General features: G+C 43.7%; 1 protein-coding gene across 3 annotated transcripts in view; it reads right to left on the reverse strand.

Moving 5' to 3' along the window:
- The window catches only part of LOC139582694 (gametogenetin-binding protein 2-like), a 34,644-nt gene extending 15,137 nt beyond the window's left edge, over positions 1-19,507 (reverse strand). Inside the window, exons 1-8 of one of the 3 annotated variants that reach the window (XM_071412937.1) lie at positions 19,358-19,507; positions 18,213-18,342; positions 17,542-17,622; positions 8,486-8,739; positions 5,828-5,926; positions 3,831-3,944; positions 3,507-3,716; positions 140-314 (exon numbers count right to left, since the gene is read on the reverse strand). In XM_071412937.1, coding sequence (XP_071269038.1) covers positions 140-314; positions 3,507-3,716; positions 3,831-3,944; positions 5,828-5,926; positions 8,486-8,739; positions 17,542-17,622; positions 18,213-18,305 — 1,026 coding nt within the window. In that variant the 5' untranslated portion in view covers positions 18,306-18,342; positions 19,358-19,507. Of the gene's footprint in view, positions 1-139; positions 315-3,506; positions 3,717-3,830; positions 3,945-5,827; positions 5,927-8,485; positions 8,740-17,541; positions 17,623-18,212; positions 18,343-18,711; positions 19,289-19,357 lie in introns of those variants that run through there. The other 2 variants (XM_071412929.1, XM_071412946.1) reach the window with 2 other exon arrangements.
- Positions 19,508-27,731: the final 8,224 nt, after the last annotated feature.

Below are 27,731 nucleotides of genomic sequence, written 5' to 3' on the forward strand. Positions count from 1 at the left end.
GTCACTTCAACTTGTTATTATGTCATGCAGCTGGCAGTGTATAACAAACCTCAGCTTGTTTGTTGGTGTTCTTTTTTGTATGTTATTGGGTGGAAAAATATATAATTTGATCATAAAAAACAAAAATAAATAAACAAACCTCAAAGCTTTTGCGTAGAGCGTCAATGCCAAGGTAGAAGAGCATCTGCCAGGTTTGCTCCTCTGCCCTCAGCTTCAGCCAGATTCTGTGCAGCCGCTCGTACAGGTGGATGCCCAGGCAGGTCAGCACTTCCTCTTGAGCAATGTCAATGGTCTTAGCGTGCCGTTCTCTACGTCTAAGAAGAGACGGCAGGAGTTTTGTTGTGAAAATTAAACTCAGCAAAAAAACAAACGTCCCTTTTCAGGACCCGGTCTTTCAAAGATAATTCGTAAAAATACAAATAACTTCACAGAACTTCATTGGAAAGGGTTTAAACACCGTTTCCCATGCTTGTTCAATGAACCATAAACAATTAATGAACATGCAGCTGTGGAACGGTCATTAAAACCTCTGGGATAGGGTCTAGTTTCCTGAATTTCCACCTAACTGACATGCCCAAAGTAAACTGCCTGTTACTCAGGCCCAGAAGCCAGGATACGCATATAACTGGTAGCATTGCATAGAAAACACTTTGAAGTTCCTAAAACTGTTAAAATAAATGTCTGAGACTAACAGAATTGATATGGCAAGCGAAAATCCAACCAGATTTTGTTTGTTTATGAGTTCCCAGGCTCTTATAATGGGAACCTATTGTTTCTATGTAAATCCATCTCCCAGATTACAATTCCTATGGCTTCCACAAGATGTCAGTCTTTATGCAAGGTTTCAGGCTTGTTTTTTGAAAAATGAAAAAGTATTTGGAGTTTTGGTGAGAAGAGCACCAGAACAAATCAGTCTTTCGGTGGGAGAGGGAGCGCACATACTAATTTTCCTTTCCTATTGAACATACTAGTTTCCGTATGAAATATTATAGCTCATCTACATTTGAGTACCTGAGGATTAAATAGAAACGTTGTTTGACTTATTTGGACGAAGTTTAGCTTTTTGGACTCCTTTGTCTGCATGTTGAATGAGTGGATTACTGAAATTGATGGCACCAATTAAACTGACTTTTTGGGATATAAAGAAGGATTTTATCTAACAAAACGACCAGTCATGTTGTAGCTGGGACCCTTGGAATAGCAAACAGAGGAAGACCTTCAAAAAAGTAAGTGACTTGTTTAAAAATCGCTATTTGTGATTTTATGAAGCCTGTGCTGGTTGAAAAATATGTTGATGTGGGGCGCCGTCCTCAGACAATCACATGGTATGCTTTTGCCGTAAAGCCTTTTTGAAATCAGACAATGCAGTTAGACTAACAAGAATTTAAGCTTTTAAATGATATAAGATACTGTATGTTCATGAATGTTTAATACTACGATTATTTATTTGAATTGCGCGCCCTCCAATTTCACCGGATGTTGTCGGCTGGTGTCCCGCTATCCCTATTAAGACACTAACAGCTTACAGACGGTAGGCAATGAAGGTCACAGTTATGAAAACTTAGCAAACTAAGAGGCCTTTCTACTGACTCTGAGAAACACCAAAATAAAGATGCCCAGGGTCCCTGCTCATCTGCGTGAACGTGGCTTGGGCATGCTGCAAGGAGGCATGAGGACTGCAGATGTGCTAAGACAGTGCTACAGGGAGACAGGACGGAGAGCTGATTGTCCTCGCAGTGGCAGACCACGTGTAACAACACCTGCATAGGATCGGTACATCCGAACATCACACCTGCGGGACAGGTACAGGATGGCAACAACTGCCCGAGTCACACCAGGAACGCTTAATCCCTCCATCAGTGCTCAGACTAGAGGTTGACCGATTAATTCGGGCCGATTTCAAGTTTTCATAACATTCGGTAATTTTGGACGCCGTTTCTTTTTTTTTTTACAACTTTATTTAACTAGGCAAGTCAGTTAAGAACACATTCTTATTTTCAATGACGGCCTAGGAACAGTGGGTTAACTCCCTTGTTCAGGGGCAGAATGACAGATTTTTACCTCGTCAGCTCAGGGATTCAATCTTGCAACCTTACGGTTAACTAGTCCAACGCTCTAACCACCTGCCTCACGAGGAGCCCGCCTGTTACGCGAATGCAGTAAGAAAACAAGGTAAGTTGCTAGCTAGCATTAAACGTATCTTATAAAAAACAATCAATCATAATCACTAGTTATAACTACACATGGTTGATGAAATTACTAGTTTATCTAGCGTGTCCTGCGCTGCATATAATCGATGCAGTGCGCATTCGCGAAAAAGTACTGTCGTTGCTCCAACGTGTACCTAACCATAAACATTAATGCATTTCTTAAAATCAATACACAGAAGTATATATTTTTTAAACCTGCATATTTAGCTAAAAGAAATCCAGGTCAGCAGGCAATATTAACTTCTTTATGAAAAACCTGAGAAAACATCCAAACAGGAAGTGAGAATTCTGAGACTGGTCGATGTTAAACTCATCGCCTATTCAATTGCCTGTAATATATGTCGGCTGGTGTGTGCCTACGGGCACAAACTCACCGTCGCTGGACCAGACGAGTCGCGGTTTCGTCTCACCAGGGGTAATGGTCGGATTCGCTTTTATCATCGAAAGAATGAGCGTTACACTGAGGCCTGTATTCTGGAGCGGGATTGATTTGGAGGTGGAGGGTCCGTCATGGTCTGGGGCGGTGTGTCACAGCATCATTGGACTGAGCTTGTTGTCATTGAAGGCAATCTCAACGCTGTGCGTTACAGGGAAAGCATCCTCTTCCCTCATGTGGTACCCTTCCTGCAGGCTCATCCTGACATGACCCTCCAGCATGACAATGCCACCAGCCATACTGCTCGTTCTGTGAGTGATTTCCTGCAAGACAGGAATGTCAGTGTTCTGCCATGGCCAGTGAAGAGCCCGGATCTCAATCCCATTGAGCACATCTGGGACCTGTTGGATCGGAGGGTGAGGGCTAGGGCCATTCCCTCCAGAAATGTCCGGGAACTTGCAGCTTCATTGGTGGAAGAGTGGGGTAACATCTCACAGCAAGAATTGGTGAGAGTTCAAAATCTGGTGCAGTCCATGAGAAGATGCACTGCAGTACTTAATGCAGCTGGTGGCCACACCAGATACTGACTGTTACTACTTTTGATCCCCCCCATCCCACTTTGTTCAGGGACACATTATTCAATTTATGTTAGTCACATGTCTGTGGAACTTGTTCAGTTTATGCCTCAGTTGTTGAATCTTAGGTTCATATAAATATTTACACATGTTAAGTTTGCTGAAAATAAACGCAGTTGACAGGTAGGACGTTTCTTATTTTGCTGAGTTTATAAGATCTTTAACAACCAAACAAAGGTAATGGAAAAACTACAACTAAGCTAGTATATCAGAAGGATACGTGCATATTTTATCATACTTTACTACATGTTTATAGAACATAAGAAAAAGTAGCAGTTTACATACTCATAACCTCCGGTGAACTCGGGCTCGGCCCGGCCCAGGAGGTGTGCGATGAAGTCTGTCTCGCAGCAGACATGGACATGGCGCTCGTGGGGGCAGCAGCGGATACCCTCGTACAAGGCAGCGCAGTAGCTCTTCTCTTTAGTGCAGTCCAGCTCCCCTACCAGGATGTTGTACGCTCTCAATACCTTGTTCTTGCAGTCAGTACAGAACCTGAAAGGAAGGGAGAAGGGACAAAAGGAAAACACTGTAGTAGTAGTAAAATATATTTTCACAGTCTAAGTTACATTAAGGTGCCATTACATAAGTAACATTACTATAACTTACCTGTGTTTGCGCAAGTATGTTTCCAGGGTTTCCAGGAGGCAGGCACTGTCAATCAGAACAACCTCATCCCTGCACTCCTGAGACATGAGCTCCCACACCTCCAGCCAGCTTCCCCTGTGAGCAGCAAACCCCCATGGTTAACAGCGATCAACAATTTTTTATTATTATAATTTTTTTTTTTACTTATCAAGTCAGCTTCACAATAACGGTGACAAACAAGACAGGCATGCCAACTTAACATTGGTAAGTATTCATTGGATAAATCCTAATTAAAAATGCGCTTGAACTCAAAGTATTTTACTTTTGATCCTGAAAATGAACTAAACTACTTCAGACTGGCGCTAACTAGCTAGCATTCAGAAATGTCACTTAAACTCTTAACGAACAAGCTGTGTTTGCTTTGCTGCATACCTGCTGGGGGACTGAAAAGGTCCAAAGTGAAAAACGACGTTACATCTGCGGTCTCTCTTGGCTCCTCCATCTTTGTCTTTCTCTAAACCTAGCCCTTTGTCTACGCTCCCTTCTCCTCTAAAGAATCAGAGACATCTCAAAGACACTTCAATACTGTACATCACAAAATACTCTTACTACAGCTTCAAATTGCCTAGTCTGACCAATAGGTGGACATACAGCTTACATTTAAATTTACCAGAACTGAAAGAACAGTATTGCAATTAAGTCCAATACAGCAGTTAGTGCATTCGGAAAGTATTCAGACCCCTTCAGTTTCTTTGCTAATGTATATAAAAACAGAAATATCACATTTACACAAGTATTCAGACCCTTTACTCAGTACTTTGGTGAAGCACCTTTGCTAGCGATTACAGCCTCTAGTCTTTGTGGGTTCAAGTCCAGCCACTCAAGGACATTCAGAGACTTGTCCCGAAGCCAATCCTGCGTTGTCTTGGCTGTGTGCTTAGGGTCGTTGTCCTGTTGGAAGGTGAACCTTCGCCCCCAGTCTGAGCTCTCTGGAGCAGGTTTTCATTAAGGGTCTCTATGTAATTGACTCAGTTCATCTTTGCCTCGATCCTGACTAGTTTCCCAGTCCCTCCCGCTGAAAAACATCCCCACAGCATGATGCTGCCACCACCATGCTTCACCGTAGGGATGGTGCCAGGTTTCCTCCAGATGTGACGCATGGCATTCAGGCCAAAGAGTTCAATCTTGGTTTCGTCAGACCAGCAAATTTTGTTTCTCATGGTCAGAGTCCTTTAGGTACCTTTTGGCAAACTCCAAGCAGGCTGTCATGTGCCTTTTACTGAGGAGTGGCTTCCGTCTAGCCACTCAACCATAAAGGCCTGATGGGAGGAACTTCCAGCACTCCACCAATCTCTACAGAGGAACTCTGCCAGAGTGACCACCAAGTTCTTGGTCACCTCCCTGACCAAGGCCCTTGATTACTCAGTTTGGCCGGGCGGCCAGCTCTAGGAAGAGTCTTGGTGGTTCCATATTTCTTCCATTTAAGAATGAAGGCCACTGTGTCCTTGGGGACCTTCAATGCTGGAGAAATGTTTTGTGACCCTTCCCCAGATCTGTGCCGAGACACAGTTCTGTCTCGGAGCTCTACGGACAATACCTTCGACCCCATTGCTTGGTTTTTGCTCTGACATGCACTGTCAACTGTGGGACCTTATATAGACAGGTGTGTGGCTTTCCAAATCATGTCCAATCAATTGAAGTTACCACAGGTGGACTCCAATCAAGTTGCAGAAACATTTAAAGGATGATCAATGGAAACAGGATGCATCAGAGCTCATTTTCGAGTCTCATAGCAAAGGGTCTGAATACTTGTGTAAATAAGGTATGTTCTTTTTTTGCAAAAATTTCAAAATAATATTTTCACATCATTATTGTGTGTAGATTGAAGATTTTTATTTATTTAATCCATTTTAGAATAAGGCTGTAACCTAACAAAATGTGGAAAAAGTGAAGAGGTCTGAATACTTTCCAAATGCACTGTAGATAGATGATAAATAGTGCCAGTTAATGTGACTCACCCCAATGGCTTAGGTTTGTGTGTGTCTAAGGAGTGCAACTGGCAGCGTTTATTCTTTTTGCTTTTTGGAATGGCATCGATCATGTCATTCAACTTTGACCTACAAAAAAATATATATATATATATATTAAAAAAAATATATGATTTATTTATTTCTGGCACATTTACTAATACTGTAGTAGTTACACAATGCAGAGGACTAAAAGTCAATAGAGTACTAATGATGAATGGAAAGTGGTTGGAAAGGGGATTAACGATCAATGGGTTAGAGACATGGGAGGAATTTGTCGATACATTGAGCCGGAAATAGGATACTTGTTATTTGGCCATTGGTCCAGTTTTAATTCAAGGAATTCTAATTGGTCAACCACATACTAGGGTTGGGTTATAAAACTACATCCTGTCCCTTTGTTCTGTGGAGAGTATCACTGAGGACAAGGGAGAATGAACATCTACCTCTCAGCATAACGTCTATGATTTGTCCTCTTTGAATAAACCTATTCTTCGCCCCCAGTTTGCTTTGGGGTCTGTGTTATTGAAGAGTAACATCAACTGCTAACACTTGGTGCCGTGACCCAGATGGATTGGTCACGGCACAACCCACGGGTCCCGCAACCCACGGGATTCAAATCTTAATCTCCTGACTGCTAACATATTGCTGGGTGAGTCTAGACCGATATCATTTAAAAAGAACCAAAATGAGTGCATGCAATGAGTGATACCTATCTGTTATGTATAAGGTTAGAGTCCTTTGTTTGCTCTGTTACAGGTTTGTTATATCTCTATTATATGGGTTCAAGTCCATTTTGTGAAACCTTGTTGCATAGGAGTTGCTCATTTTTACACGTGTGGGTAATGTAATCCTTGTAAGCCTTCAACAAGCTTTTGAAGAAAACAGGTTTTATGGGTAAACAGGCCCTACAGACACAATATGTATTCTATAGAAAGGAGGTTTGAGTCCTCAAGATTTTTTGGGTGGGTGGGTGGGTGGGTGGGGGGGGTTAAATAAATATAGATATATTATACAACTTTTGAAGTTAATGGCATTACATTAAGTGAGAAAACCACTCTGGAAAAGGGCGGAACAGCTCCTCCAGATGTGAGCATGATAAAGATTTTAAATTCACTGTCTAGTGATATGAAGAACAATTTCAAAGCAGAGAAGTGTAGGCAAGAGATAAATAAATATTCTGTCATTGTTGACAAAGATGGAATCTGTCTGATGTACAAAAAGCTTGGATGAAAAAATACAGAGAATGTCTAACTCGTTGACAAAAACAAGATGGTCTTTATCTGTATTGACAGAAGTAAGGAAGCGGGATGAGAAATTCTGTCTTGATAGGACATTGCAGAGAGATATAGATAGTTTGAGAGCTCTTAGTGAACAGATAAAAACCTTTAAAGGAGAAATTCAACAAGTACAGGAAAGGGTTGTAAAAACAGACTTGGCCCCAACATGTGGACCCTTTGTTTTCTCCATCTACCGTCACACCGAGTTGCGCAACGCAGATAAGGTTTCAACCATCTGGTCAGCACTACCTGGCTTTGAGTCAACAGATACTGACAGAAGTTACAAACGATGTCTTAGGCCAACCAGAACACCAGCTGCAAAAAGGTAGTAAAGACAAACCTCCAGTGACAGTAATCACATAAATCAGCATCTCCAAAACAGATGGATGAATGGTCAAAAACATCCCCAAGACGTGGGTATGAAGACATGGGACCATTTGAAGCGTTATAAGAAACTCTACAATCAACATCCTTATGATGGGTTACAGTTACTAGCCTTTATTTTGAACAACCGTGAACATGGAGTACTTCAAGAAAAGGTTTATAGAGCTGTGGGTGGTGAAGAGCAATATGTGGCCGATGGATGGAGAGCCATACATGTTTTCCTTATAGGCCTGACCAATGCAACCACCAACTGGGGAGAGATAACCAAATGTGTTCAAAAACCGAAAATAACCATTTGTTGAATATGAAGAAAGGTTTAGAGTCGAAGTGGTTAGACAGTGGGTTACCCGACATGGAAGAAGCACTCAAATCCTCCAAAAATGGGGAAAATCACTCATCAGCTGATGCAATCCAAACATGACGGTTTGTTTCTACAACTACGGACTGGGAGAGAAAACTACGGCGACATCATCGACAGGCTGTCACGACTGGACAGAACACCAACCAACATAATAAACTGGCTGTCAGAGTTGTGCAGGTCCCGAGTGAAACCAAAAACTACACTCATTCAGCAGAAGTGATGTGATGCTAAACCTGGTATCAAACAAAAAATTCTACTATTGTGACAACACTAACTAATAGCTTACCATAAAAACATAAGTGGTCAGATTTGATCAGTACTTATTATATAAGTTAAACAAAAAACCTTCCAACACACAAATACAGCTGATTCTTACTGGGACTCGAGAAATGGTAAGTAATATTTTTGCTGTCCATCAAGGGGACAGTTTACAGATTCTTTCTAAGGCAAATTGGCCAATAAAATACGGATAAAAGATGGACCACAGCAATAGTATGAGTCCGTCTTATGACAGGTCAATAAAGTATTAATAAAAGTTACGATACACAAGATTCAGTCTGTGACATGCCAATAAAGTATGAATAAAGAGATAAGACTACAAGAGTCTCATGTGACAGGTCTCACCCACGGACGTAGAAGAGGGTGTAGAGCTTCTTTGCGTTGACCACGCAGGCCTTAGTGACAGAGAGCACGCCGATGGACTTCACAGTGAGGGGCTCCAGAGCCGGGTTCCCAGACTCCACCAGCTGGGAAAAGAGGCGCTCCACACTCCGCCTGCAGCCCACACACGGCACCAGCTGGGACAGGGCGCTGAACATCTCCCTGGACGACACAATCATGGCGTTGTTCAGGTCCTGCTGCTTCAGCATGCTGTGATGCTGAGGGGGGCAGAGGCAGGTAGGCACACACACAACTTGACTTAGTACAGTGTGTAGCGAAGTGTTGAAGAAATAAAGGCATGATCCTTGAGCAGAGTATGACAACCAGTCTTAAGGTCAATATCATCAAGCCATGTTTGAAAGGCACACACTAGGGATGCAAATTTGGGTCAATTTTGCTGCTGACACTAGGGATGAGGACCTCAGACTGGGGTGCAGGTTCACATTCGAACAGGACAACGACCCTAAACGCACAGCCAAGACAACACATGAGTGGCTTCGGGACAAGTCTCTGAATGTCCTTGAGTGGCCCAGCCAGAGCCTGAACTGACCCTCATTAACGTGTCAAACGTTTAAGCGGTTATAATCCAACCCCAGAAATAAAAATCATGAAACTCCTGTCAATTCAGTGAAAGCCTATGTTCTATCAGTGGGTAAAATAACGAACTTCTCTAAGTGTTCAATCTGAAATCAGGAAATCGTGTAGGAACGCATCACAGCTACATGGTTCTCGTCACTGGGCCACGACATTATACATTTTGAAGCGGAGCCATTTGCTTGTGCACTGCTACACAGTACAGTCATATCTGACTAAGATCCTAACATGGTGTCAGAAGGGCTTCAAACTCGTCAAGTATAAGGATATTTCACAGAAAATAATGTTCCTTGAGTTTAGAGTGATGAAAAGTAGCTAACTGCTCTCATGTCTCCACATTGAGCAGAGCAACCCAAGTGGAGCCGTTGCTATGGTTACTCACGGAGCCGTTGCTATGGTTACTCACAGAGCAACCATGAGCAGAGAACATGCAGAGTGAGCTGCACACAGAGAGCAAGTGACAGACAGAGGAGCCACTAATAGATTTACTAACAGAGGAAGGTATTTCTGATTTCGGGCAGGGCCTTAAATTTGTCAGAAGCAAATCAACCAATAGATCAACGGTAGACAGCCCTGGTCCTGGAGAAGGCCTCAAATTTCCCGTCAGCATCGACCGCCATGGCCGTCGATGCCACGTGTGGCTGTAATGACACCTAAAAAAAATCCATGCCAAAGTGGACGTTGTGCCATTGGGCTGAATATAATATTTTAAATAATTGTTATTACAATTCCCTTCTCCCTCACAGAGCGCGGGATTTTCCCCAATGCTGGAAGTGGGGCCCCCTGAGTGAAAAAGTTTGGGAACCCCTGGTGTAGAGCATCCTTGTGCCATCTAAACCCCCAAAATATATTTTCAATAACCAAAAACATTTTCAGCTGTTTGATGCTGGTGTACAAAACAGACAGTGAAAAGACGCAAAAAATGACTTAAGAACGGGACGCATAGAAATAGTGCACATAGAACAGATCTACAGCTTCATATACTTGCTTTCAAGTAAAATAATATATCAATAACTTGCATTTCTATGCGAATTTGGTCAGGTCGCCCAAAAAGTTACATATTGCCACTAATATAATTAGGATTGTGTCTTTGGCTGCTGGACAATGAAAGAAAGTTGAGAACATTAGTTAAATATTGGTTTTAAATGGCATATGAGGAAGGGTTCATAAAATAATCCCCTTAACATTGCTATGGTTGGAACATGCTAAGAAATGCCTCAAAATAAAACGTCTAGGTTAAACAATTACATTTACAGTTAAATAGTTTCAAAAACGGGCCTCCTGAGTGGCTCAGGGGTCTAAGGCACTGCAGTGCTTGAGGCGTCACTACAGATCCGGGTTCGATCCCGGGCCGCGACCGGGAGACCCATGAGGTGACGCACAATTGGTCCAGCGTCGTCTGGGTTAGGGGAGGGTTTGGCCGGCCGGGATATCCTTGTCCCATCACGATGTAGCGACTCCTGTGGTGGGACGGGCGCATGCACGCCGACACGGTCACCAGTTGTACGGCGTTTCCTCCGACACATTGGTGCGGCTGGCTTCTGGGTTAAGCGAGTAGTGTGTCAAGAAGCAGTGCGGTGTGGCACGGTCGTGTTTCGGGGGACGCATGGCTCTCGACCTTCGCCTCTCCCGAGTCTTTACGGGAGTTGCAGCAATGGGACAAGACTAACTACCAATTGGATATCACGAAATTGGGGAGAAAAAGGGGTAGAAAGGTTTAAAAATGTTTTTCCAAAACGTTGATGATAGGTGATATGACAAGATGGCGCTGACGTTTTACATTCTCCCAACCAATAGTGCTATTTTGTTATTTTTGTAGCGTTTTGTTTAACTTTTTAAAAACGTATTGTGTACATAATGTTGCCGAAAAGAACTTCCGGACATCAGAAAAGCGATTACTCACCACAGACTGGAAGAAACGTTTTCCTGTAACAAATCCGACGAGAAGGATATCCTGCTTTCACTGGAACAGGCCCAGATCCACGCCTTTTGCGTGAAGAAAAGGCGCCAGAAAAGAGGACGCAGATCGGGACTCCTTCTGAGAATCCGGAGGCGAATGAGTAAACTCCCACTACCTTCCATTCTTCTCGCTAACGTGCAATCATTGGAAAATAAAATTGATTACCTACAATTCAGATTAACCTACCTACGGGACATTTAAAACTGTTACATCTTATGTTTCACGGAGACGTGGCTGAACGAAGATACGGACAATATAGAGCTAGCGGGATTTTCCATGCACCGGCAGAACAGAGACACTACACCTCTGGTAAGACGAGGGGTGGGGGTATGTGTCTGTCAATAACAGCTGGTGCGCGATGTCTAATATTAAAGAAGTCTCGAGGTATTGCTCGCCTGAGGTAGAGTACCTTATGATAAGCTGTAGACCACATTATCTACCAAGAGTTCTCATCTGTATTATTCGTAGCCATCTATTTACCACCACAAAAAGAAGCTGGCACTAAGACCGCTCTCAACCAACTCTAAGGCCATAAGCAAAGAAGAAAATGCTCACCCAGAAGCGGCGCTCCAAGTGGAGGGGGACTTTAATGCAGACAAACTTAAATTAGTTTTACCAAATTTACACCAGCATGTCACATGTGCAACCAGGGGGAAGATAATCCTAAACCACCTTTACACCATACACAGAGATGCATACAAAGCTCTCCCCCGCCCTTCATTTGGCAAGTCTGACCATTATTCTATCCTCCTGATTCCTGCTTACAAGCCAAAACTAAAGCAGGAAGTACCAGTGTCTCACTCAATATAAAAGTGGTCAGATGACACGGATGCTACACTACAGGACTGTTGCTAGCACAGGCTGGAATATGTTCCGGGATTCATCCAATGGCACTGAGGAATACACCCCCTCAGTCTTCGACTTCACCAGTAAGTGCATCAATGACGTCGTCCCCACAGTGACTGTACGTACATATCCCAACCAGAAGCCATGAATTACAGGCAACACCCGCATCGAGCTAAAGGCTAGAGCTGCCGCTTTCAAGGAGCGGGACAATAATCCGGACGCTTATAAGAAATCCCGCTATGCCCTCAGATGAACCATCAAACAAGCAAAGCGTCAATACAGGATTAAGATTGAATCCTACTACACCGGCTCTGACACTCGTCGGATGTGGCAGGGCTTGAAAACTATTATGGACTACGAAGGGAAACCCAGACGCAAGCTGCCCAGTGACACGAGCCTACCAGATGAGCTAAATGACTTTTATGCTCGCTTCGAGGCAAGCAACACTGAAGCATGCACGAGCACACCAGCTGTTCTGGATGACTTAGATAACGCTCTTGGTAGCCGATGTGAACAAAACCTTTAAACATGTCAACATTCACAAAGCCGGTGGGCCAGACGGATTACCAGGACGTGTACTCAAAGCATGCGCGGACCAACTGGCAAGTGTCTTCACTGACATTTTCAACCTCTCCTTGACCGAGTCTATAATACCTACATGTTTCGAGCAGACCACCATAGTCCCTGTTTCCAAGGAAGCGAAGGTTACCTGCCTAAATGATTACCGCCCCGTGGCGCTCACGTTGGTAGCCATGAAGTGCTTTGAAAGGCTGGTCATGGCTCACATCAACAGCATCCTCCCGGACACCCTAGACCCACTCCAATTCGCATACCGCCCCAATAGATCCACAGAAGACGCAATCTCAATAGCACTCCACACTGCCCTTTCTCACCTGGACAAAAGGAACACCTATGTGAGAATGCTGTTCATTGACTACAGCTCAGCGTTCAACACTATAGTGCCCACGAAGCTAATCACTAAGCTAAGGCCTCTGGGACAAAACACCTCCCTTTTGCACCTGAATCCTGGACTACCTGACGGGCCGCCCCCAGGTGGCAAGAGTAGGCAACAACATGTCTGCCATACTGATCCTTAGCACTGGGGCCCCTCAGGGGTGTGTACTTAGTCTCCGCCTGTATTCCCTGTTCACCCACGACTGCGTGGCCAAACACGACTCCAATGCCATCATTAAGTTTGCCGACGACATAACAGTTGTCGGCCTGATCACCGACAACGATGAGACGGCCTATAGGGAGGAGGTCAGAGAACTGCCAGTGTGGTGCCAAGACAACAACCTCTCCCTCAATGTGAGCAAGACAAAGGAGCTGATCATGGACTACAGGAAAAGGCGGGCCGAACAGCCCCCAATAACATCAACAGGGCTGTAGTGGAGCAGGTCGAGAGTTTCAAGTTCCTTGGTGTCCACATGACCAACGTACTATCATGGTCCAAACACACCAAGACAGTCATGAAGAGGGCACGACAAAACCTTTACCCCTCAGGAGACTGAAAAGATTTAGCATGGGTACCCAGATCCTCATAAAGTTCTACAGCTGCACCATCGAGAGCATCCTGACCGGTTGCATCACCGGCTGGTATGTCAACTGCTCAGCATCTGAGAGTAAGGCGCTACAGAGGGTAGTGCGAACGGCCCAGTACATCACTGGGGCCAAGCTTCCTGCCATCCAGGACCTATATAATAGGCGGTGTCAGAGGAAAGCCCATAAAATTGTCAGAGACTCCAGTCACCCAAGTTATAGACTGTTTTCTTTGCTACCGCACGGCAAGCGGTACTGGAGTGCCAAGTCTAGGACCAAAAGGCTCCTCAACAGCTTCTACCCCCAAGCCAATAGACTGCTGAACAATTCATAAAATCGCCACCGGACAATTTACATTGACCCCCCTCCCTTTTGTACACTGCTGCTACTCTGTTGCCTATGCATAGTCACTTCGCCCCCACCTACATGTACATATTACCTCAACCAGCATGTACCCCCGCACACTGACTCAGTACCGGTGCCCCTCTTTATTATTATTCTTAGTGTTCATTTTTATTATCACTTTTTATTTTAGTCTACTTGGTAAATATTTTCTTCTTGAACTGCACTGTTGGTTAAGGGCTTGTAAGTAAGCATTTCACGGTAAAGTCTACACTTGTATTCGGCACATGTGACGAATAAAGTTTGACTTGATATTGCGGTGGGTAAATACATTTGACTGGTTATGCTTATCAACCTATAGGTTAATTTGCATAATTTTGAGGAATTAAATTGGCGTGTGTACTAGAGGACGACCGATTAATCGGAATGGCCGATTTCAAGTTTTCATAACAATCGGAAATCGGTATTTTTGGACGCCGATTCGTTAAAAAAAAAGGTGTAAAAAAATGTATATATATATTTAATCTTTATTTAACTAGGCAAGTCAGTTAAGAACACATTCTTATTTTCAATGACGGCCTAGGAACCTATGTTGGCGATGCAGACACTGTATGGACAAGTTAATGTTGGAAGAGTTTTACTTAATGCTGGAACAGCTTTACTTCCTCTACATAGTGTAGAATTTCCCAGTTGTGTTGTGGAATACTTATGCTGATGACACTTTCAATATATGTCCTCTTGTTATTACAGATGGTGACAAGGTTAAAAATCAGTCGTTCTGCCCCTGAACGAGGCAGAACGACAGATTTTTAACCTTGTCAGGTCGGGGGATCCAATCTTGCAACCCTACAGTTAACTAGTCCAATGCTCTAACACTGATTACATTGCACTCCACGAGGAGCCTGCCTGTGCCGCGAATGCAGTAAGCTAAGGTAAATTGCTAGCTAGCATTAAACTTATCTTATAAAAAACAATCAATCAATGACTGTCATTGCTCCAATATGTACTTAACCATAAACATCAATGCCTTTCTTAAAATCAATACACAAGTATATATTTTTAAACCTGCATATTTAGCTAAAAGAAATCCAGGTTAGCAGTGGCCTGCTGGAGGTCATTTTGCAGGGCTCTGGCAGTGCTCCTCCTTGCACAAAGGCGGAGGTAGCGGTCCTGCTGCTGGGTTGTTGCCCTCCTACGGCCTCCTCCACGTCTCCTGATGTACTGGCCTGTTTCCTGGTAGCGCCTCCATGCTCTGGACACTACGCTGACAGACACAGCAAACCTTCTTGCCACAGCTCGCATTGATGTGCCATCCTGGATGAGCTGCACTACCTGAGCCACTTGTGTGGGTTGTAGACTCCGTCTCATGCTACCACTAGAGTGAAAGCACCGCCAGCATTCAAAAGTGACCAAAACATCAGCCAGGAAGCATAGGAACTGAGAAGTGGTCTGTGGTCACCACCTGCAGAATCACTCCTTTTTTGGGGGTGTCTTGCTAATTGCCTATAATTTCCACCTTTTGTCTATTCCATTTGCACAACAGCATGTGAAATTTATTGTCAATCAGTGTTGCTTCCTAAGTGGACAGTTTGATTTCACAGAAGTGTGATTGACTTGGAGTTACATTGTGTTGTTTAAGTGTTACCTTTATTTTTTTGAGCAGTGTATATAAATAAATACACTTTTTATTTATTATAAATCGGCCGATTAATCGGTATCGGCTTTTTTTGTCCCCCAATAATCGGTATCGGCGTTGAAAAATCATACTCGGTCGACCTCTAGTGTGTACAGTATATTCGTTATGCATCTTATTTATCACACGCGTACAGCATATAGATACAGAGCCTTTGTGTGGAACATTTGTTAGAGATCGCAAGAGCTGCTGCTAGAGCAGCATCTTGTGGCACTTTCAAGACAACTGGGAACTCAGGAGAAATACGAGGTCAAATCATGACGTCAGAGATCTTCCGATCGGAAAATATGAGCTCTAGAAAGAGGCCTAAATTCCCGAGTTGGAATTCCGAGTTGGATGACAGTTCAAAATTATTTTTCCCAGTTGGAGCTCGTTTTTGTCCCAGTTCTGCACTGAAGTCGATGATTTCCGAGTTCCCAACTGTCTTGAACGCAGCATCAAACAGCAAATGAAGGCAGGCTTCATCAGCGCATCACACACCACTTTGCAATGAGCTGGAGCCAGTAATCACTTTGAAAACATACTTTATTGTTTTAAACATGAAAGTTTTAATACATATTATTAGGCAGGTCTTACTTTGTGTCAAAGTAGCCTATTAGATCTCCTCTTTCTAAATTTCTAACTGATATTGTCATCCGTCACATGAAACCGCTCACATATGCAGTGCCCTTTTGACAATGGTGTTTTTAACTAACTGCAGTATGGAACGAACATTTGCACGTAGACTACTGCCTTGTGCGCTTATAATATAAATAAATAATAGTTCAACATTTTAAGATAAACGTTGCATCAGACTCTTTGCTTTGAAACATATTTTTTACGTAGACTTGGCCTACTGGTTGTATGAATTTGGAATCGATCGTCCCACAACTGTCCCGGAGTCTGTTTGGAATAGGCTATTTTTTTTGACAAGCTGACCAATAGAATAGGTAGCCTAAACTTTGACTATAGCAGATTGACATAGGCTAGTGATTTTGCTGTTCGTTACTCATCTTGCTGGCTGAGGAAAAGTAAAATGTGGACAGTTATTCGAACATGTTCAAAGTGCACATCAAAAATCATTAAGGACCGCACATCGTTGCATCCTCAACTTGCATGTTCTGTTAATATGAATGACCATATTCGAAATGTGATTTGTCATTCTGAGCACCGTGGGTTTATGCCCTAATTAGGTTACGCACCCAATGCATACGGGTCCGGTAAATGTTGATGGTCAAATTCCAACTATCAATCACTTAGATCATGTATTTTCAGATAGAGATACATCGCCAAGCAAAAGCTGCTTTCTAGATACCCTCACAATCGCGCATTCTTCTGCCTCTTCCGTAGCAGGCATAAAAGAAACACAGACCGGATAAGTAGATGCGCAATGGATTATGGTCATTCTAGTTAATAACCACATTTTAAGCACTAAACTATGTAGAATATTGGCCTTTTAGAAACTCCTTAGTACATCACATAGTTCAGGCTGGACCTGATTTATCTCTATAGAAACTGTATCAATGAGCGCATTGAGTGCACAGAAGAAGAAAAAACAAACAAAATGGAATTCAAATAATTTAACTGACATCTGTCAATTAGTTGTTTAAAAAACTTTTTTAAAAGTACATTTTGGTTAATAAGATGCATGACGACTAACGAAAACACACTGCAATTTAATTCCACCTAATTATGCGAATTATTTTATATTTATAACCTTTATTTAACTACGGAAGTCAGTTAAGAAAAAAATTATTATTTACAATGACGGCCTACCCCGGCCAAACACTAACTCGGACGATGCTGGGCCAATTGTGCGCAGCCCTATGGGACTCCCAATCATGGCCGGTTGTGATACAGCCTGGAATCGAACCAGGGCCTGTAGTGTCACCTCTAGCACTGAGATGCAGTGCCTTAGACCGCTGCGCCACTCTGGAGATAAATTAAATTAAGAATGACCGGTCAAATGTGTTTTCAGTGGGTAACCGACTAACGGTAAATGGGTAACGTCCCTAATACACACAAATCTTCTTCCTTCCTCATGACTAGGATGTTGACAGTACTCACCTCAACAAACTGCTTCATCTCAGAGCTGTTGATCTGGTGACTGTCAAGGTTCATGACATTGTCAGTAAACTCCATCACCATCTGTAATAACAAGAGGACATATATTGAAAGTGTCATCAGCATAAGTATTCCACAACACAACTGGGAAATTCTACACTATGTAGAGGAAGTAAAGCTGTTCCAGCATTAAGTAAAACTCTTCCAACATTAACTTGTCCATACAGTGTCTGCATCGCCAACATAGGTCCAAGCACAGTATCTAATATGCTGCCACTGCTCAAATTATAACCATTTAGGCTAGCCACCCAGCAACCGCATCCAGTTTGCGGTCATGATTAGCTTGCCGGTTAGTTAACTGGTCAATTAGGCTAGCCTAACAGCTCAGAAATGTAATGGAACAATGCTTAACCTACATCAAGGTGTCATTGGAAATACGTGACAGCTAGAACATGCCTAGCTAGCTAGAAAGCCGGTTGGTGGATCCGGATAGCTAACGCTAGCTTGCTGGCGCTAGTTGTTGGAGAGGCCTAGCTAGTCCTCTCGGTCTCTCGCTCGCAACCGTGTTTCATTGTCGACATAGGTAGCTAGCTAGGTTCAGAAGAGTGCCTGATTGTAAAGCCTTCAAACAACTTGAGCACCATATGGGAGACGGAAACACTGCACTTTCTTACTGTGAGAGTGTCATCGATGTACAGGGGAATCTGTCGTGCGAGGAAAGGGAAGTCCTCTTCCCCGTCCCTGCAAACCGCAACCAAACTCGCCATGTCTTACAGCTCCTGTCGCGGTGGTATCACGTATTGCCTGTATACAGTGGGGACAGATTGAGCAAATCCAACAGTCACAGATTCACCAATAGCTAGGGCTAACGGACACACCGCGCGTCATTTCAAGTTCTATGCCTTGTCATAACACGCAGTGAACTATAATTTGGGAAAAAATACAATGTAATGTTCTTTATTTTTATTTTTTTTCACCTTTATTTAACCAGGTAGGCTAGTTGAGAACAAGTTCTCATTTGCAACTGCGACCTGGCCAAGATAAAGCATAGCAGTGTGTACTGTAATATGAAATGATCCCAACATTTTTAAACGCTTCTGTGGTTGATAAATGCCACTGTAGCAAGTCAATGATATATTAGTCATGGATAACTGGCTGCCTGCTGCTAGTTACCGTTAGCGCGCTGGACTTCGGGCTAGAAGGTCGAGGGTTCGAGACCTGCTCCCTGGTGTTTTATTACATTGGTGTCAGAATTGATCGGACCTTGCATCCACAACAGTGCCTGTGCTTGGCCGGTGAGCGCGCTCCTATAAGACGTAGAGTCGCAAGCTAGCGCGAGGACGTGCTCTTTGAAAGGAGGGAGTAGTGTGACGACCCTGGGTTTATACGCGCGGATATCGACTCTGCCGCTCGAGCATGCTTTTGCGGCACAGTCGATAGTTAGCTAACTGGAGTGTTTTAAACTGAGTAGCAATCGTTATGAAATACAAAAACTACAACCAGAACGTGTTAGATTACGGAAAAGTTTACATTTACTGTGGTTAACTTTCTTATTTGGTTAACTAGCAACTACCTCCACTGGCACCAGGGTCTGAAGAAATTCGAATCAAATTGAAGCGTCAAAGAAACAGATTAATTTAGCTAGCTAACTTTAGCTGCTTTTCCGGCGAAGAGTTAACGTTATGTCAATCAATCTGTAAATTACTGATCTTGTTTCATGTTCTTGACAACTGAAACTTATTCACGAATTTACAAATGTATAATAACATTATTAATAACATTATTTTGTAAACACAAGCAATCATCGTACATTACTTACCAGGCTTTTGAAAGTTGCCTTTTTATACAAAAACAAGCGCGTAATAGGCGGAGGAATCTTCATGTGTAACCTTTGCCCTCAAGACGTAGCAACAAATAAATTCCAGATGTACGCTCGAGATGAGATTCGGGCGCTAGGGGTTGCCAGAGATAAGAACAGATAGAACAATGATACAGGTATTTCACCGAATGTATAAATGTGCAACCGCTTGGCGTTTTCACGCACTTCCAAATATGGTAGCCTAATGGCCGGTGTCATGTTAAAATCTTCCCAGCGTGAAATAGTTCCCAATCGTAGGAAAACTGTTGTAGTGAACACTTATGAGTATGGTGGGATGAATTCTGGACTTTACTACCTTAAATAATACTTTTAAGATCAATTGGATAAAACAATTCCCAAGAAGACCCACTTATATGTGGAATTGTATTCCTCATCATGTCTTCTCTACTTTTGGTGGCCTTGATTTCATGTTGGTTTGCAATTATAATATTGAAGTTCCAGTGAAACTCTGCTTTTCATCGGCAGGTTTTCTTCTTTTCAAGTTAATTTCTAAGCATAATTTTTCTCCACACAGATATTATATGTGGAATAATCGGGATATGGTATAAAAATACTTTTGTTTTTAGAATACTGTTTCCGAAATAATATCCTGTTGGTGAGCCAACTTGTAAATGCAGAGTTTTATAAAACTTAGTTATAAGGAATTCTTATCACTTTACATGATCCCTGTAACACCTAAATATTTTGCAATTGTTTTAGATGCCATTCCCTCAGGTGTTGATTTATTATTCAGGAACGTGTCAAGATCTGACCCTCAGAATCTACCTTCCCTGTTGACTCATCAGTAGGAAAGATTTGTTTCTCTTTTGGTCCATTCAACAACAGAGCGATACGAACCTTGTTTCAGCAGGATGTTGTATCTATACCTTTTGTCATGCCTTATTGGAACGGTTTTATTGATAATATCTGTTGGAAATAAGGTTGGATGTTGCCACAAACATACCTACTTGTTAACAAAATTAAGGAAGTTTCCTTTAAAATTATGAGTAAATATTATCCTGCCAACCACTATATGAAGAAGTTTAAGAAAAGCTAATTCAAATTGTAGCTTTTGTAATGACCACATAGAAACGGTGTTGCATCTTTTTTGGCATTGTATTCATGTCAGGAAACTGGCAAGACATCAGTAGATTTATAATTGAACACATTTATGAAGATTTTACACTATTGTGGAGAGATGTACTGCTTGGATTCTTTACCTACGATAGAACAAGTTGCAACAATTTTATGTAATTCATTTCATTATTCTTTAGGCCAAATTTCATATTCACAAATATACATTTACAAACAACCACATTTTCTTACCTTATACCCTACTGTTAAGTAGGGTTTAGAAATCCTGTGCTATATTGACATTGTGTGTGGAAAACATTTCATCACAGGTAGACATTTACTGTAATTTTTTTAGTATAGTCCATTTGTAACTCAACTCACTACTTGTAGCTGTATAGTCCGTTTGTGTTGATGGTGTTGACTAGATAATGTTAATGTTCGTAACTAAACTCAACAAAAAAGAAACGTCCCTTTTTCAGGACCCTGTCTTTCAAATCAAATTTTATGTGTCACATACACATGGTTAGCAGATGTTAATGCGAGTGTAGCGAAATGCTTGTGCTTCTAGTTCCGACAATGCAGTAATAACCAACGAGTAATCTAACCTAACAATTCCACAACTACTACCTTATACACACAAGTGTAAAGGGATAAAGAATATGTACATAAAGATATATGAATGAGTGATGGTACAGAACGGCATAGGCAAGAGATGCAGTAGATGGTATCGAGTACAGTATATACATATGAGATGAGTAATGTAGGGTATGTAAACATAAAAGTGCATTGTTTAAAGTGGCTAGTGATACATTTTTTATCAATTTCCATTATTAAAGTGAGCTGGAGTTGAGTCAGTATGATGGCAGCAGCCACTCGATGTTAATGGTGGCTGTTTAACAGTCTAATGGCCTTGAGATAGAAGCTGTTTTTCAGTCTCTCGGTCCCTGCTTTGATGCATCTGTACTGACCTCGCCTTCTGGATGATAGCGGGGTGAACAGGCAGTGGCTCGGGTGGTTGTTGTCCTTGATGATCTTTATGGCCTTCCTGTGACATCGGGTGGTGTAGGTGTCCTGGAGGGCAGGTAGTTTGCCCCCAGTGATGCGTTGTGCAGACCTCACTACCCTCTGGAGAGCCTTACGGTTGTGGGCGGAGCAGTTGCCGTACCAGGCGGTGATACAGCCCAACAGGATGCTCTCGATTGTGCATCTGTAGAAGTTTGTGAGTGCTTTTGGTGACAAGCCAAATTTCTTCAGCCTCCTGAGGTTGAAGAGGCGCTGCTGCGCCTTCTTCACAACGCTGTCTGTGTGGGTGGACCAATTCAGTTTGTCCGTGATGTGTACACCGAGGAACTTAAAACTTTCCACCTTCTCCACTACTGTCCCATCGATGTGGATAGGGGGGTGCTCCCTCTGCTGTTTCCTGAAGTCCACAATCATCTCCTTTGTTTTGTTGACGTTGAGTGTGAGGTTATTTTCCTGACACCACACTCATGGGGCCCTCACCTCCTCCCTGTAGGCCGTCTCGTCGTTGTTGGTAATCAAGCCTACCACTGTAGTGTCGTCCGCAAACTTGATGATTGAGTTGGAGGCGTGCATGGCCACGCAGTCGTGGGTGAACAGGGAGTACAGGAGAGGGCTCAGAACGCACCCTTGTGGGGCCCCAGTGTTGAGGATCAACGGGGTGGAGATGTTGTTACCTCCCCTCACCACCTGGGGGCGGCCCGTCAGGAAGTCCAGTACCCAGTTGCACAGGGCGGGGTCGAGACCCAGGGTCTCGAGCTTGATGATGAGTGTGGAGGGTATTATGGTGTTAAATGCTGAGCTGTAGTCGATGAACAGCATTCTCACATAGGTATTCCTCTTGTCCAGATGGGTTAGGGCAGTGTGCAGTGTGGTTGCGATTGCATCGTCTGTGGACCTATTTGGGCGGTAAGCAAATTGGAGTGGGTCTAGGGTGTCAGGTAGGGTGGAGGTAATATGGTCCTTGACTAGTCTCTCAAAGCACTTCATGATGACGGAGGTGAGTGCTACGGGGCGGTAGTCATTTAGCTCAGTTACCTTAGCTTTCTTGGGAACAGGGACAATGGTGGCCCTCTTGAAGCATGTGGGAACAGCAGACTGGGATAAGGATTGATTGAATATGTCCGTAAACACACCAGCCAGCTGGTCTGCGCATGCTCTGAGGAAGCGGCTGGGGATGCCGTCTGGGCCTGCAGCCTTGCGAGGGTTAACACGTTTAAATGTTTTACTCACGTCGGCTGCAGTGAAGGAGAGTCCGCAGGTTTTGGTAGCGGGCCGTGTCAGTGGCACTGTATTGTCCTCAAAGAACAAAGAAGTTATTTAGTCTGTCTGGGAGCAAGACATCCTGGTCTGCAACGGGGCTGGTTTTCTTTTTGTAATCTGTGATTGACTGTAGACCCTGCCACATACCTCTTGTGTCTGAGCCGTTGAATTGCAACTCTACTTTGTCTCTATACTGACGCTTAGCTTGTTTGATTGCCTTGCGGAGGGAATAGCTACACTGTTTGTATTCGGTCATGTTTCCGGTCACCTTGCCCTGGTTAAAAGCAGTGGTTCGCGCTTTCAGTTTCGCACGAATGCTGCCAGCAATCCATGGTTTCTGGTTTGGGAATGTTTTAATAGTTGTTGTGGGTACGACATCGCCGATGCACTTTCTAATGAACTCGCTCACCGAATCAGCGTATTCGTCAATGTTGTTGTTGGACGCAATGCGGAACATATCTCAATCCACGTGATCGAAGCAGTCTTGAAGTGTGGAATCAGATTGTTCGGACCAGCGTTGAACAGACCTGAGCGCGGGAGCTTCTTGTTTTAGTTTCTGTCTGTAGGCTGGAAGCAGCAAAATGGAGTCGTGGTCAGCTTTTCCGAAGGGAGAGGGCCTTATATGCGTCGCGGAAGTTAGAATAACAATGATCCAGGGTTTTACCAGCTCTGGTTGCGCAATCGATATGCTGATAGAATTTAGGGAGTCTAGTTTTCAGATTAGCCTTGTTAAAAGCCCCAGCTACAATGAATGCAGCCTCAGGATATGTGGTTTCCAGTTTACATAGAGTCAAATAAAGTTAGTTCAAGGCCATCGATGTGTCTGCTTGGGGGGGAATATATACGGCTGTGATTATAATCAAAGAGAATTCCCTTGGTAGATAATGCGGTTGATATTTGATTGTGAGGAATTCTAAGTCAGGTGAGCAGAAGGACTTGAGTTCCTGTATGTTGTTATGATCACACCACGTCTCATTAAATTATAAGGCATATTATAAGGCATCTCTTCTTACCAGAAAGATGCTTGTTTCTGTCGGTGCGATGCGTGAAGAAACCAGCTGGCTGCACCGACTCCGATAGGGTCTCTCGATTGAGCCATGTTTCCGTGAAGCAAAGAACGTTACAGTCTCTGATGTCTCTCTGGAAGGCAACCCTTGCTCGGATTTCATCAACCTTGTTGTCAAGAGACTGGACATTGGCGAGTAGTATGCTAGGGAGTGGTGCGCGATGTGCCCGTCTCCGGAGCCTGACCAGAAGACCGCTTCGTTTGCCCCTTTTACGGCGACGTTGTTTATGGTTCGCCGGCTGGAATCAGATCCATTGTCCTGGGTGGAAGGCAAAACACTGGATCCGCTTCGGGAAAATCATATTCCTGGTCGTAATGATGGTGAGTTGACGTTGCTCTTATATTCAGTAGTTCCTCCCTACTGTATGTAATAAAACCTAAGATTACCTGGGGTACCAATGTAAGAAATAACTTCGTAAAATCCAAAATAACTTCACAGATCTTTATTGTAAAGGGTTCAAACGCTGTTTCCCATGCTTGTTCAAGAACCATAAACAATTAAATAACATGCACCTGATGAACGGTCGTTAAGACACTAACAGCTTACAGACGGTAGGCAATTAAGGTCACAGTTAAGAAAACTTAGGACACTAGAGGCCTTTCTACTAACTCTGAAAAACACCAAAAGGAAGATGCCCAGGGTCCCTGCTCATCTGTGAGAAACATGCCTTAGGCATGCTGCTAGGAGGCATGAGGACTGCAGATGTGGCCAGGGCAATAAATTGCAATGGCCGTACTTTGAGACGCCTAAGACAGCGCTACAGGGAGACAGGACGGACAGCTGATCGTCCTCGCAGTGGCAGACTACATGTAACAACACCTGCACAGGATTGGTACATCCGAACATCACACCTGCGGGACAGGTACAGGATGGCAACAACTGCCCGAGTTACACCAGGAACGTACAATCCCTCCATCAGTGCTCAGACTGTCCGCAATAGGCTGAGAGGGACTGAGGGCTTGTAGGCCTGTTGTAAGGCAGGTCCTCACCAGACATCACTGGCAACGTCGCCTATGGGCACAAACCCACCGTCGCTGGACAAGACAGGACTGGCAAAGTGCACTGCCTTCACTGACGAGTCGCGGTTTTGTCTCACCAGGGGTGATGGTCGGACTCGCGTTTATCGTCGATAGAATGAGCGTTACACCGAGGCCTGTACTCTGGCGCGAGATCGATTTGGAGGTGGAGGGTCCGTCATGGTCTGGGGCAGTGTGTTACAGCATTATCGTACTGAGCCTCTTGTCATTGAAGGCAATCTCAACGCTGTGCGTTACAGGAAAGACATCCTCTTCCCTCATATGGTACCCTTCCTGCAGGCTCATCCTGACATGACCCTCCAGCATGACAATGCCACCAGCCATACTGCTCGTTCTGTGCTTGATTTCCTGCAAGACAGGAATGTCAGTGTTCTGCCATGGCCAGCGAAGAGCCCGGATCTCAATCCCATTGAGGACGTCTGGGACCTGTTGGACCCCCCCCAGAAATGTTTGGGAACTTGCAGGTGCCTTGGTGGAAGAGTGGGGTAACATCTCGTAGCAAGAAATGGCAAATCTGGTGCAGCCCATGAGGAGGAGATGCACTGCAGTACTTAATGCAGCTGGTGGCCACACCAGATACTGACTTACTTTTGATTTTGACCCCCCCCCCCCTTTGTTCAGGGACACATTATTCAATTTCCGTTAGTCACATGTCTGTGGAACTTGTTCAGTTTGTCAGTTGTTTACTTTTGTCATGTTTATACAAATATTTACACATGTTAAGTTTGCTGAAACTAAACAGTTGCTAGTGAGGACTTTTTTGTTGTTGCTGAGTTTAGCTAGCTTTCACGTGGCTACTAGCACTGTCATGAAAAGGGGCATGAGGGAAGCCTAACATTACGTTATTTTACGTAGTGAGAATGCTCGAGAGCAGTCAATGTTGAAAAGTAATCTTTAGACATGTACTTTTCTTAAATTAAGTTTTGTAATTGACCTAAACAAGCAGACAAGAAAATTGCGTTTGGAAAAAGTCAAACCTTTTGCTGTTAGAGTGCAGTATGCTACAAATACTGCGTCCAAAATATCACAGTTGCCTGCAGTTGCTGCACTTTTATTGCAGCTTTAAAACTGCAATCTTTTTTGTAAGGGAAGTTTTTGCTGTAAGCCAATGGGTTAACCTAGGTAACCCCAGGTTGTTTTCCCCCACACAGGCGTGTGGGCCGCAACGTTTTAATAGTCCGCCACAGTGGAGGTGTCATAATACCCATAAAACCTAGCGGTAAAACATGGAAATGGTTCCAATCCTTTTTCCACCCTTCATTTTTCACAGTGAATTTTACAAACACTTAATTGAGTGTGTGTTTGGTGTAGGCTTATCTTGGTGTGACGTTTTGATAACCGTGTAATTCTTTCTTTGGTACCCTTTCTGTCATAGCTAGCCACTGACTGCACTTTAGCTAGCTAGTTAGAATAGCAGTAGATCAAAAAAGTATTTATTATTTATTATAACCTTGGTGTCTATTTCAGACCTTATGACATTTTAAGGATGAGCATAAGAGCATTAAAATGGGAGAAGTCTATAAGTCTGGTCATGTGGAGAAGTGCAGCTACAGTTAAGGCAACTTAGAGGTTTGGTCAGGGCCGGCATGAGGGTTAAAGTGTATCCTGTGTCGGTGAGTGCAGCTATTAAGTTAAGTTTGAGCGTCTTAGCAGTACAATGTGTTCTACACAGCTGTCAGCATTCTACAAGAAAATAGCCACTTAATCAATTATATACTCATTAACCAGATTACCCTGGATAACAGACTTGGATGAGTGATAACTCACTTCGATACTGCAAAAAAATATAAACGCAACAATTTCAAAGATTTTACTAAGTTATAGTTCATATATATGTGCAGTTCCCTGGGTCGCTCGTCTTTTCAGTTCGCCAGGTCCAGCCAATCAGAATTCGTTTCCCCCCACAAAACGGCTTTATTACAGACAGAAATACTCAGACGATCCCGCTGGTGAATAAGCTGGATGTGGAGGTCCTGGGCTGGTGTGGTTACACGTGGTGTGCGATCGGACGGATGTACTGCCAAATTCTTTAAAACTACGTTGGAGGTGGCTTATGTTAGAGAAATTAACGTTAACAGCTCTGGCGGACAGTCCTGCAGTCAGCATGCTAATTGCACACTCCCTTAACTTGAGACATCTGGTATTGTGCCAAAACTGAGTAGTTTAGAGTGGCCTTTTATTGTCCCCAGCACAAGATGCACCTGTGTAATGATCATAACCTACACTCGATCCCTCCGATGTCAACAACTACAGACCAGTATCCCTTCTTTCTTTTCTCTCCAAAACTCTTGAACGTGCCGTCCTTGGCCAGCTCTCCTGCTATCTCTCTCAGAATGACCTTCTTGATCCAAATCAGTCAGGTTTCAAGACTAGTCATTCAACTGAGACTGCTCTTCTCTGTGTCACGGAGGCGCTCCGCACTGCTAAAGCTAACTCTCTCTCCTCTGCTCTCATCCTTCTAGACCTATCGGCTGCCTTTGATACTGTGAACCATCAGATCCTCCTCTCCACCCTCTCCGAGCTGGGCATCTCCGGCGCGGCCCACGCTTGGATTGCGTCCTACCTGACAGGTCGCTCCTACCAGGTGGCGTGGCGAGAATCTGTCTCCGCACCACGTGCTCTCACCACTGGTGTCCCCCAGGGCTCTGTTCTAGGCCCTCTCCTATTCTCGCTATACACCAAGTCACTTGGCTCTGTCATATCCTCACATGGTCTCTCCTATCATTGCTATGCAGACGACACACAATTAATCTTCTCCTTTCCCCCCTCTGATAACCAGGTGGTGAATCGCATCTCTGCATGTCTGGCAGACATATCAGTGTGGATGACGGATCACCACCTCAAGCTGAACCTCGGCAAGACGGAGCTGCTCTT

Source organism: Salvelinus alpinus, chromosome 1 (assembly GCF_045679555.1).
Source record: "Salvelinus alpinus chromosome 1, SLU_Salpinus.1, whole genome shotgun sequence".
Taxonomy (NCBI): domain Eukaryota; kingdom Metazoa; phylum Chordata; class Actinopteri; order Salmoniformes; family Salmonidae; genus Salvelinus; species Salvelinus alpinus.